General features: G+C 34.7%; 1 protein-coding gene across 1 annotated transcript in view; it reads left to right on the top strand.

Moving 5' to 3' along the window:
• WDPCP (WD repeat containing planar cell polarity effector) overlaps positions 1 to 12,263 on the top strand; it is a 276,699-nt gene that overhangs the window by 214,301 nt on the left and 50,135 nt on the right. Inside the window, exon 14 of the mRNA XM_027131634.1 lies at positions 10,189 to 10,252. Within this exon, the coding sequence (XP_026987435.1) occupies positions 10,189 to 10,252 (64 nt within the window). The remainder of the gene's footprint in view (positions 1 to 10,188; positions 10,253 to 12,263) is intronic.

The following is a 12,263-nucleotide window of genomic DNA, read 5'->3' as shown; positions in this document are numbered from 1 at the left end:
TGATCTTGGAGATTCTCCTGGAGAGGCGGGAGGCAACTGCAGCTCACCCTGGAGACATTATGATTGTTGTGTGTTCCCGTTATGCCTCTTTGTCTTTGACACTACTGTTCGTTTTGAAGTCTATTTTATCTGATAATTTTACCATTCTAGCACTCTTATACTGTTTTCCATCCATTTACTTTCACACTGTGTCTGTATATTTACAGTGTATTTCTTATAAACAGCATATAGTTGAGTTTTGCTTTTTTTTAATCCGTTCTAACAATCTTTGTCTTTTTATTGGAGTGTTCAGCCCGTTAATATTTATGTAATTATTGATGTGGTTGAAAGTCAATCTACCATTTTTTTTGTTTTCTGTTTATCTCTTCTAATATTTGTTCCTCTGTTCCTTCTTTTTGATTATTTGAATATTTTTCAGAATTTTGTTTTCATTTATGTTTGCTTTTTTAGCTATAGCTCTTTACATTATACTTTTTAGCTGCTCTAAGGGTTACATTAAATATCCATAATGTTCCACAGTTTACTTAGAGTTAATATAGTACTATTTCATGTAAAATGTAGAAATCTTACATGTCAATTGGTTCATTTACCCACCTCACTTCATCCTTTATGCCAAGGGTCCCCAGTCCCTGGACCATGGACCACTACCAGTCTGTGGCCTGTTAGGAACCAGGCCACACAGCAGGAAGTGAACAGCGGGTGAGCGAGCGAAGCTTCATTTGTATTTACAGCCGCTCCCCATCACTCGCATTACCACCTGAGCTCCGCAGATCAGTGGTGGCATTAGATTCTCATAGGAGTGCGAACCCTACTGTGAACTGCGCATGTGAGGGATCTATGTTGTACGCTCCTCATGAGAATCTAATGCCTGATGATCTGAGGTAGAGCTGAGGCCGTGTTGCTAGTGCTGGGGAGTGGCTGCAAATATAGATTATCATTAGCAGAGAGGTTTGACTGCACAGAGACCATAATTAATCAACTGCTTGCAGACTCATGTCAAAACCCTGTCAGTGAGTGGCAAGTGACAATTAAGCTGCATCTTACGGAGTAGACTGGACATAAGCAACACACTTCAGGTGTCACTGTCTCCCATCACCCCTAGATGGGACCATCTAGTTGCAGGAAAATAAGCTCAGGGCTCCTACTGATTCTGCATTATGGTAAGTTATATAATTATTTCATTATATATTACAATGTAATAATAATAGAAATAAAATGCACAATAAATGTAATGTGCTTGCATCCTCCCAAAACCATCCCCCCACCAACCCGGTCCATGGAAAAATTGTCTTCCATGAAACTGGTCCCTGGTGACAAAAAGGTTGGGAACTCCTGCTTTATGCTATAGTTGCCACATATATTACCTATATATGTTATAACCCCCACAAAACAATTTTATAATTTTTGCTTAAAACACACATATGTATGTTAAATAAAGGAAATGATCTTCTTTACATTGATCACTTGTAGTACTTTGCATTATTTATTGAAGAACTGAAGTTTCCATCTGATATCATTTATTTTGGCCTAAAGAACTTCCTTTTGCCCTTCTTATACTGCAGTTCTACTGGAGATACATATCTTAGAGGTGTTTTTCCCTTGAAAATGTCTTTATGTCACCTTCATTCTTGAAAGATACTTTTTGCCGAATATAGAATCTGTGTGACAGTCTTATTTCCTTTGCGTACCTCAGACATTTATTCCACTGTCTTTTTGAGATTATTCTATTTTTGTCTAAATTATTAAATGGGATATTTAGCTCATCAATTTTTAACCTTTCTTCTTTTCTTAATACAAACACTTAGGGCTACGAATTTCCCTTCAAGTGTCTCATTTGCTCAAGTTTTTCAATTACTTCTAAGTATTTTTAAATTTCTATTATAATTTTTCTTTGACTAATGACATTTTAGTTTCTAAATGCATATGGATTTATTGCTTATCTTTCTATCAAAAACTGCATTGTTGACAGATTCATTATATATATTATTCCTTAAAATTTATTGAGACATGCTTTTTTATTTACTAACATAATTTTGTAAGGATTCCATGTGTGTTTGAGGAGGATGTGTATCCACTAATTTATGAGTGACAAGTTCTATGTATCCAGTAAATCCAGCTGTGTAATTATGTTGTTTAAGACTTCTATTTCTTTACGAATTTTTTTACTGCTTGGCCTAGCAAAAATTCAGATATAACTTTGAACTTTCCCCTTTGTTGGTGGGCTCATTATTTAGTTTAATTCTATCAGAGATTTGATCTATATACTTTTAGCCTATTTTATTAAATGCATCCAGTCTAGAATTTTTGTATCTTCCTGGAGACATGAAACCTTTATTATTTTGTTCTTACTCTTTCTATCTCTAATAATTTTTTTTTCTAAAAACCATTTATCTGATTATATAGCTACCTTAGCTTTTTAACAAGAAAATTTTATTGAGGTTTAATTTAACTACCATAGAATTTATTCACTTAATTCTACAATTCAATGATTTTTAGTAAATTTTCAGATTTGTAAACCATTATCTTGATCTAATTTTAAACATTTCCTTTATCCCAAGAAGATCCCTCATGCCCATTTGTAGTCACTCCCTTTTCCCAACCCTAGCCAACCACAAATCTACTTTCTGTCTCTATAGATTTATCCTTTTTGGACATTTCATATAGATAGAATCATACAATATTGCTTCTTTAACTGTTAACGTAATATTTTTTAGTTCATCTATTTTGTAGTATGTATCAGTGCTTCATTCCTTTTTACTGCTGAAACCTGCTTCATTGTTTGGATATACCGTATTTTAATTCGTTCATTCATCAGTTGATTGACATTTAGGGTTGTTTCTACTTTTAAGCTATTATGAAAAATGTCACTATGTATACATGAGTGTAAGTCTCTCTGGGGTATGTTTCATTTCTCTTGGGTAGATACGTAGGAATTGCCATGAAATTGAGTGTAATTGTATGTCAAATTTATGTGTAATATTTTCAGAAACTGCCAAACTTTTTCCCAAAGTGGCTGCATTACTTTACATTCTTATCAATAATTGTCTTCTATTTTCTTCTGTCCTTCTACTTTTAACCTTGTTTGTCTGTATGATTTAGATGGGCTTTTATAAATAATATAAAACCGGATTTTACTTTTCCAGTTTGACACTCTGTCTTTAAACTGGTGAGTTTAGTCCATGTATATGATTATTTTTATATTGAGCTGTTTCTATCTTCCTTTGTGCTATTTTCCTGTGCTTCCTTTTATTCCTTTCCTGTTTTTTATTTTTATTTACATTTTTATTGGAAAAAAATTTTTATTGGAGTATAGTTGATTTACAATGTTGTGTTAGTTTCAGGTGTACACTAAAGTGAATCAGTTATACACATAAATATTTCCACTCTTTTTTATATTCTTTTCCCATATAGGACACTAGAGATTATTGAGTAGGGTTCCCTGTGCTCTATAGTAGGGTCCTTATTGGTAATCTATTTTATATATAGTATTATGTATATGTCATTCTCAATCTCCCAATTTATCCCTGCCCCCCTTTCACCCCGGTAATCATAAGTTTGTTTTCTATATCTGTGAATCTATTTCTGTTTTCTAAATAAGTACATTTGTACTATTTTCTTTTAGATTCCACATATAAGTCATATTGTATGATATTTGTCTTTGTCTGACTTACTTCACTCAGTATGATAATCTCTAGGTCCATCCATGTTGCTGCAAATGGCATTATTTTGTTCTATTTATTTATTTATTTGGCTGCATTGGGTCTTCGTTGCTGCGCGCAGGCTTTCTCTAGTTGCGGCGAGTGGGGGGCTACTCTTTGTTGCGTGCACAGGCTTATCATTACGGTGGCTTCTCTTGTTGCAGAGCACGGGCTCTAGGCACACGGGCTTCAGTAGTTGCAGCATGTGGGCTCAGTAGTTGTGGCTCGTGGGCTCTAGAGTGCAGGCGCAGTAGTTGTGGTGCACAGGCTTAGTTGCCCTGCGGCATGTGGGATCTTTCCAGATCAGGGATTGAACCCAGGTCCCCTGCATTGGCAGGCAGATTCTCAACCACTGCACCACCAGGGAAGTCCTATTTTGTTCCTTTTTATGGTTGAGTAATATTCTATTGTATATATGTACCACACCTTCTTTATCCATTCCTCTGCCAATAGGCTTAAAAGTTGCTTCCATGTCTTGGTTATTGTAAACAGTGCTGCAGTGAACATTGGGGTTCATGTATCTTTTCGAATTATGGTTTTCTCTGGATATATGCCCAGGAGTGGGATTGCTGGGTCATATGGTAGTTCCATTTTTAGTTTTTTAAGGAACCTCCATACTTTTCTCCATAATGGTTGTACCAATTTACATTCCCACCAGCAGGGTAGGAAGGTTCCCTTTTCTCCACACCCTCTGCTGCATTTACTGTTTTTAGATTTTTTGATGATGGCCATTCTGACTAGTATGAGGTGATACCTCATTATAGTTTTGATTTACAATTTTCTAATAATTTGTGACATTGAGCATCTTTTCATCCGCATTTTGCCATCTGTATGTCTTCTTTGGAGAAATGTCTATTTAGATCTTCTGCCCAGTTTTTGATTGGGTTGTTTTTTTTATATTGAGCTGCATGAGCTATTTGTATATTTTGGAGATTAATCCCTTGTTGGTCGCTTTGTTTGCAAATATTTTCTCCCATTCTGTGGGTTGTCTTTTTGTTTTGTTGATGGTTTCCTTCACTGTGCAAAAGCTTTTAAGTTTAGTTAGGTCCCATTTGTTCAGCTTTGTTTTTATTTTCATTGCTCTAGGAGGTGGATTCAAAAGCATTGAATGTTGCTGCGATTTATGTCAAAGCATGTTCTGCCTACATTTTCCTCTAAGAGTGTTAGAGTGACCGGCCTTACATTTAGGTCTTTGATCCATTTTGAGTTTATTTTTGTGTATGGTGATAGAGAATGTTCTAATTTCATTCTTTTGCATGTAGCTGTCCAGTTTTCCCAGCACCATTTATTGTCTTTCTTCACTTGTGTAGTCTTGCCTCCTTTGTCATAGGTTAATTGACCGTAGGTGTGGATTTATCTCTGGGCTTTCTATCCTGTTCCATTTATCTATATTTCTATTTTTGTGCCAGTATCATACTGTTCTGATGACTGTAGCTTTGTAGGATATCCTGATGTCAAGGAGCCAAGATTACTTTGGCTATTCAGGTCTTTTGTGTAGCCATACAAATTTTAAGATTTTTTGTTCTAGTTCTGTGAAAAATGCCATTGGTAATTTGATAGGGATTGCATTGAATCTGTAGATTGCCTTGGGTAGTATTGTCACTTTGACAATATTGATTCTTCTAGTCCAAGAACATGGTATATCTCTCCATTTGTTTGTGTCATCTTTCATTTCTTTCATCAGTACCTTGTAGTTTTCTGAATACAGGTCTTTTGCCTCCATAGGTAGGTTTATTACTAAGTATCTTATTCTTTTTGATGTGATGGTAAATGGGATTGTCTCCTTAATTTATCTTTCTGATCTTTCGTTGTTAACATATAGGAATGCAAGAGATTTCTGTGTATTAATCTTGTATCCTGCGACTGTACTAAATTCATTGATGAGCTCTAGTGGTATTCTGGTAGCATCTTTAGGATTTTCCTTTTTGTTTTAACTTTGTATTTTATATTGGAGTATCGCTGACTAACAATATTATGATCAGGTTTACAGCAAAGTGATTCAGTTATACATATACATGTATCTTTTCTTTTTCAAATTCTATACAAGAATAATGCTTATCCTCTCTTTATAATTTGAAGATATATCCCTACTGTCTTCTACATCCCATTCTTTGACTCCTGTCCAGAGTAGTTCTGCCTCCCCCACCCCCATTTTTGCTCTTTGCTCAGGGATTCTTACTCTAGTTTCAATCAAGGGACTTTGGTTAGTTGGTTATTTTTTGGTTGAGAGTGTGGTACCCTTGGAAATTTCCTTTCTTTAGAGTCCTGTATTGTACTTTAACATATATTTTCTAAGCAATCTAGTTGGGAGCGCCCTTTGATATTTTTGGTTGTCCATACTGCCAGATGCCAATGCCAATTCTTTCATTTTATCATAATGTTAATCGTTACTCACCTAGAAAGAAGAGTACCTCCTAACCTGTCCACCTTAATTTCATTTTTTCCAATTTCAATTAATCATATATATGGTTGCCAAATTGACAGTGGACATATTAGACATGCTCTGTGGTTGTCACTGCCTTGACATGGTCTGCTCCCTAGTTGCTGGAGTAGAGTCCCCCAGAGCCGTTTCTTACCTGTGTTCTGATCTGTGGTGTGAGGTAGGTGGGATTGGAGCACTCCCACTGGGAGAGAAGCCACTGAGTATTCCTCCTCTGGAGCTGCTCACCTGGGTGTGCTCTGTTGTGTCACCTTTCACCCGTTGTGTGAGCTCTCAGATTACACGGTTGTTGGCACTGCTCTTGGTCGCACCTTAACTGTGGGTATGCGGGCAATTGGCCCTGTTGTCTCTCAGTTGTTGTTTTCACCAGGGCACCAGCATAGATCCACTGTTCTTGTGGGTTTTTTTAATACTTCTTGAATTTTTTTCTTTTTCAATTCACTCAGCCGCAACCCCACTCTACCTATACTGCTATTCGAGTAATTTATACAATCTTTTAGTGGTTATTATTTGAAATCTGACTATGCATAGTTACCAAAATCAAACAATTATTATCTTCAACAGTACAAAAAGCAAAGACCTTAGCACTTGATTTACATGATATATGTAATTAGTATTTTCTGATCTTAAAAATATCAGACCATTTGTGTGTGTTGCTGTATGTCTGTGTGTATTTAACTGTATATTAACCAAATCTTTTTTTTTGAAGCCATTCCTTCTTGCTTCTAAAACCTTCCTTCTGGGATCATTTTCCTTTTTCCTGAGTTATGTTCCCTAGAAGTCCCTTTATTGAAGATCTGTTCAATGCTTTCAGTTTTTGTACATCTGAAAGTGTCTTTATTTTTCTCTAATTGTTGAAAGAAAATTCCACTGTCATATTATACAAGAGTAATGCTTATTTTCTCTCTATAATTTGAAAGTATATCCCTAATGTCCTCTACATCCCATTGTTGCCATTGAGAAGTCTGGTGTCAGTCTGTATCAGTAGTTACTTTGTAGGTGATCTGTCTTCTCTCTGGCAGTTAATATCTTTTTATTTTTGGAGTTCTGCAATTCCATTACAGATGTCCATAATTATAGATTCTTTTCAATTTATCCTGCTTGATATATATTGTCCCTCTTGTGTTTATTGATTCATATCATTTATCAGCTTTGGAAAATTCTCAGCCTTTAACTTAATTACCTGATTAGACATGTTAGACTTTTCCATGTTCTCTGTATTGCTAATCTCTCTTTATATTTATTTCTCTGTACATTTTCTATAATTCCTTACTTATGCCTCTTTTACTTCACTAATTCTCTCTTTGTGACAAATTATTTAACTCCAGTTCAGGTTTTCATTTCCAAAAGTTCTATTTTATTTCTTAAAAAATCTACCTGGTAATTTTTTTTATTATATCCTGTTGTATGCTTATTTTCATGGTTCCATAATTATTTCTTTTAAAATCTTATGCTGAATTATTTTATATTCTAACTTTAATAATTCAGTGATCTGAAATCCCTGAAGAAGTAAATCTGTTGTTTATTTTCTAATTTTCCATCACAGTAGCTTGTTTTCTTTTGTATTCAGTGATCTTTCATTGTGAACTCATACTTGTTTTATTTTAATTTATGGCAGTCCTGATGGCTTCTATCAAAAGTGCTTTAATCCAGACATGAATTTTCTTTTTATTTTTTCTACCAAAGTTAGGGGCACTAATAACCTGGGATCATTTTAGCCCATGTCTTAATCAAAAGTCTCAGGCTTAGCCCCTTTACCTTGAGACTTGTTCAGGGCTCAGTCTACTGAGGGTGATGACCCAGAGTAGTTCTGCCTTTTTTCCCCCCATTTTTGCTCTCTGCTCAGGGATCCTTACTGTAGTTTCAATCAAGGGACTTCGGTTAGTTGGTTATTTTTTTTACTGAGAGTGTGGTACCCTTGGAAATTTCCCTTTTTTTAGAGTCCTGTGTTGTACTTTAACATATATTTCATAAGCAATCTAGTTGGGGAGCGCTCTTTGATATTTTTGGTTGAACATACTGCCAGACGCCAATGCCAACTCTTTCATTTTATCATAATGTTAATCATTACCTCTCACCTAGAATGAAGAGTACCTCCTGACCTGTCCACCTTAATTTCATATTTCCCAATTTCAATTAATCATATATATGGTTGCCAAATTTATGTATCAGTGGACATATTAGACATGTTAAATTTGAGTTTCCTGGAAATAAAGAGTTTGGAGCTCAGGAAATAAATGGATTCTAGAGATTTATGGGTCATTGATATAATTATCAATGCCATAGGAGCGGGTAAGGTTACTGGGGAAAACTTCATGGAGTAGGCAAAGAAAAATTAACTTAAAAAGGAGACTAAGAAGATGAATTCTAAGAATTGAGAAAACAAAGAATGAATCTCCAAATGCAAGGAAAGAGAGGGTTTCAAGGAGGGGAAGTTAATAGGGTCAGATATGGCCAAAAGGGCACACAAGATAAGAACTTATCTTTAAGTCTGGATAATTTATTACTGTTAGAAAAGTTTCATTGGAGTGGCAACAAATGCAAGATGGCAGTGAATGTATGGAAGAGTAGTACAACTTGCTGATCCTCTGTCTTCTTCCTCATTACATCCCATTTCCACTGTATATATAATGAATCATTCAGCTTCCTGGAACAAAAATAAACACAATTTTCTTCTGATCTTCCATAGTTTAAAGGGATTCAAGCAAATACTGGAGATGCTAGTAAGTAGAGCCAGGGAGGAGATGTGATAACAGTAATCAAACACAGCATGGAAATTGTGAAGTGTTTCAGGTTCTGGACCTACCAGCTCATATGGAATAATCATAAGCCTTGTGTGTTTGAATTTTAATTATATTAGCTATTTCACTAATAAATGTATGTACTCTGTCAATAATAATTTATATTCTACATTTCTGACACGTTTTATTTGAAATCTATATTTTTTTAAAATAAATTATTTATTTTTGACTGCATTGGGTCTTCATTGTTGCATGAGGGCTTTTCTCTAGTTGTGGCACGCAGGGGCTACTCTTCGTTGTAGTGTGCAGGCTTCTCATTGTGGTGGCTTCTCTTGTTGTGGCACATCATTATATTTTATACCATTTTATTTCACAACATAAAACAGAGAACAACTTGGTTATTTATGTTCTTGTTTCTTGAGTCAGAAAGACTGACAGTTATATGTAAGTCTCAACATTTAGACAAAATAAAGATGAACTTTCATTCCAAAATCCTGTGCAAATTGTACGTTCGTGACATGCTTTTCTCTCAGGATTTTAAAATGTCTACAGAGGTAATTAATTTAAACTGAAGTTTGTTCTCATGTATTTTAGCCTAAAATTAAACTTTCACAAAGAAAATTCTCAGTTTTACCTCAAGGAAAGATAGGATAAAAGAATAGAAAAGTAGTATCTTAAAAAAATACTTATCCGAAAAAGAGGGGATATTTGTATACGTATGGCTGATTCACTTTGCTGTACATACAGCAGAAACTGACACGGCAGTGTAAAGCAACTATACTCCCAGAAAAAAAAATCTTAGAAACTATTTATTATTTTCATTTACAACAGAGGAGAACGTATTTTTTCCAAACTCACAAATATGAAAGTTTTGTAATAATGCAACATTTGACTTCTTAACTTTTACCTAAGAAACATGAAAGTATAATTATATGATTAATTGCTCTTATCCTGCTATATTCTCCATATCCCCATACTTTTCTCTTACATAACAAAACACAACAAAGTAAAATATAATGAGAAACATTATTTCCTAAGCTATCATTTCTCTACATTCAGCAGCACCTAATCTGGTTATGTTTATCTTTGAAAGTTGCACTGAACACCTCCACAGGGCTGTGTGCCTCAGCTCCTCCTAAGTACTATAAGAGTTCACATAGGGAAGATCCCAGAAGGCAAAGTCCCTCCTGTTTGAGAATATTTTTCGTATCAGAACAAAAACAGTAACACATAAGTAAATTAAACAAACTGATCTCTCCTCTTCTGTAGTTTTGTTCACAACATATAACATTTCTTTTCTACCTTATAGGTACCAGAGATTTGAAAAGGCATTTCTGTTAGCTGTTGACATTGGTGCTCGTGACCTGTTTATGGTGAGTCATTCCCAGAGATGATTTTGTGCCTTCAGTTCTAAGGCTGAGTAAGTTGTCAGCTTTTGTGACCATTAAAAAGGATTAGTGTCATTTGTGCCTTCGACACATGGTGGGAAAGTATTATTCCATCCTGGCTTGCAGCTCTGCCTTCATGAAACTGGTCAATAGCCATCTAGTCTCTTTTGACTTGTTGACATTTTCCTTGCCAGACCCAAAGGGTTTTTTAGTTTTCTAAGAATTTATAATTCTTGAACATTTCTCCTCAGGTACGTTGATGTGAGGGGATGACACCTTTGTTATCTAACAAGCTTAAATGTCTTTCTAATCCATTCTCTAAAGAAGTACAGCTTCAGAAACCAGGACATAGGGCAAAACATGTCCCCAAATCTTGAATGTGCTCAGTTTGTCCCTTCGATTTTAGTGAGAAGTAACATATTATGAATGTTCTCACTTGTATTTTTAAAGTATTCACAGTGCAAAGTGGATCCAAGAGGATATAAATTCAAATATGCTTTAATCCTCCATTTATTAGCTACGGAACAGTAAAACCAACCAGTTTCTTACAGATCTTTGTGCTCTGTATCAGGTTCTTATTTTATAAGATCTTTCACCACAGCGTCCATTGAGATCAGATAAACAAAGGTGGGGTTCCTGGTTTTCCAGCATATTGTGCTCCACAGAGATTTCACTGTTGTCAATGAAACAACGAAGCAAAAGCTTCTTGAAAAAAACAAAAACTTCTGGAAGGCTCTTTTACCTGAATTTACTGCACAAATGAAGACATTTTGTAGTTTAAATTAAGCTTTGATGCTTTAGATGTTAATATGGGTTCATGACTTTGGAATGAATTTGTTATTTAAATTCTAATTTTGCATCATTCAGTTAAATTGTGCTTTCATTGATCATACTTCACATGTATGCGCCTTTTGTTGGTCATCTGTATTTTATTAGGTCATTGATCAGGCATATTAGTATATGAAGGGAACATTTTATTATTTTCACCAAAGTCTATGCATGCAGACATCACAGTGTCAGAAATTTAATTACAACACCTTTTAGATTTTCTGACCCCAATGACTTTCACTCTTTATCTCCACCTTCTCACCTCTGACACTACTCACAAGTAAAGGTAGATTTTCTTCATATTTCTTTATTTTTTTTATGTCTATAGTCCCAGTCTTTTTTCTAGCGAAGAAAAGAACTGAAGAGATGAGTATTTAAATATTTAGTGTCTGGTAAACTTTCTTTCTCAATGTATTATTATATTGCTCTGTAATTTTTGCTTCTTTGGCTATTAATTAATAAATAATCATCAAAGCCATCTTATAAATTTTTTTCAAATCATATCTGTTTCAGCATTTAGTCTCAGTTAGGCAGTAACAATATAAAGAAAGTCTCCATGTTAGTTTAAAGCCAACTAGGCTTTCTGCTGATAGGCTAACCCTAACCCTAACCCATAAGGATATTTACTAGTAAAAGGTAAAAACCTAAAATAAGGGAATGAGAGAAATAGTTTTACTTTCCTTTTTATTTGTAAAAGTGAACAATCAAAATGCTACATCCTCATTCTTCCTATGTAACTTTGCTTATTTATAGCCCAAGATTTGCCTTAAGGAAGCATTAAGAGCCTTAAGAGAGCATTAAGTCCTTAAACAAAGCTCCATTTAAGCTCATGATTCTACTATATACATTTGAAGCTCCATATTGAAATTGTCTAAAGAATTTATCATGTTTTCTAATAGATCACATATTAGTATTTAAATTATCATCTAGCCTATATACTGAGAAATATTACCTCTTTGAATTTAAAAGTTTTTAAAATAGGATTATTCCTACATGTAAATTATCTTCTCTCACCAAGATATCTCTTCCTTAAAGAATAAAAATATGACCACATTGAATGCAAAGGGGTCACCAAAAAAGCATAATGGTTAACCTGAGAATATTCTTTTTGCATTAGCATCTATCAGAGATAGAAGGATAAAAGACATATAGCATGATATCAATAGGC

The sequence above is a fragment of the Aethalodelphis obliquidens genome, unplaced genomic scaffold (genome assembly GCF_003676395.1).
Source record: "Aethalodelphis obliquidens isolate GAN/ISIS:26980383/991018 unplaced genomic scaffold, ASM367639v1 scaffold40, whole genome shotgun sequence".
Classification (NCBI taxonomy): Eukaryota; Metazoa; Chordata; class Mammalia; order Artiodactyla; family Delphinidae; genus Aethalodelphis; species Aethalodelphis obliquidens.
The sequence above is the reverse complement of the archived record's forward strand: the minus strand, read 5'-3'. Positions and strand labels throughout refer to the sequence as shown.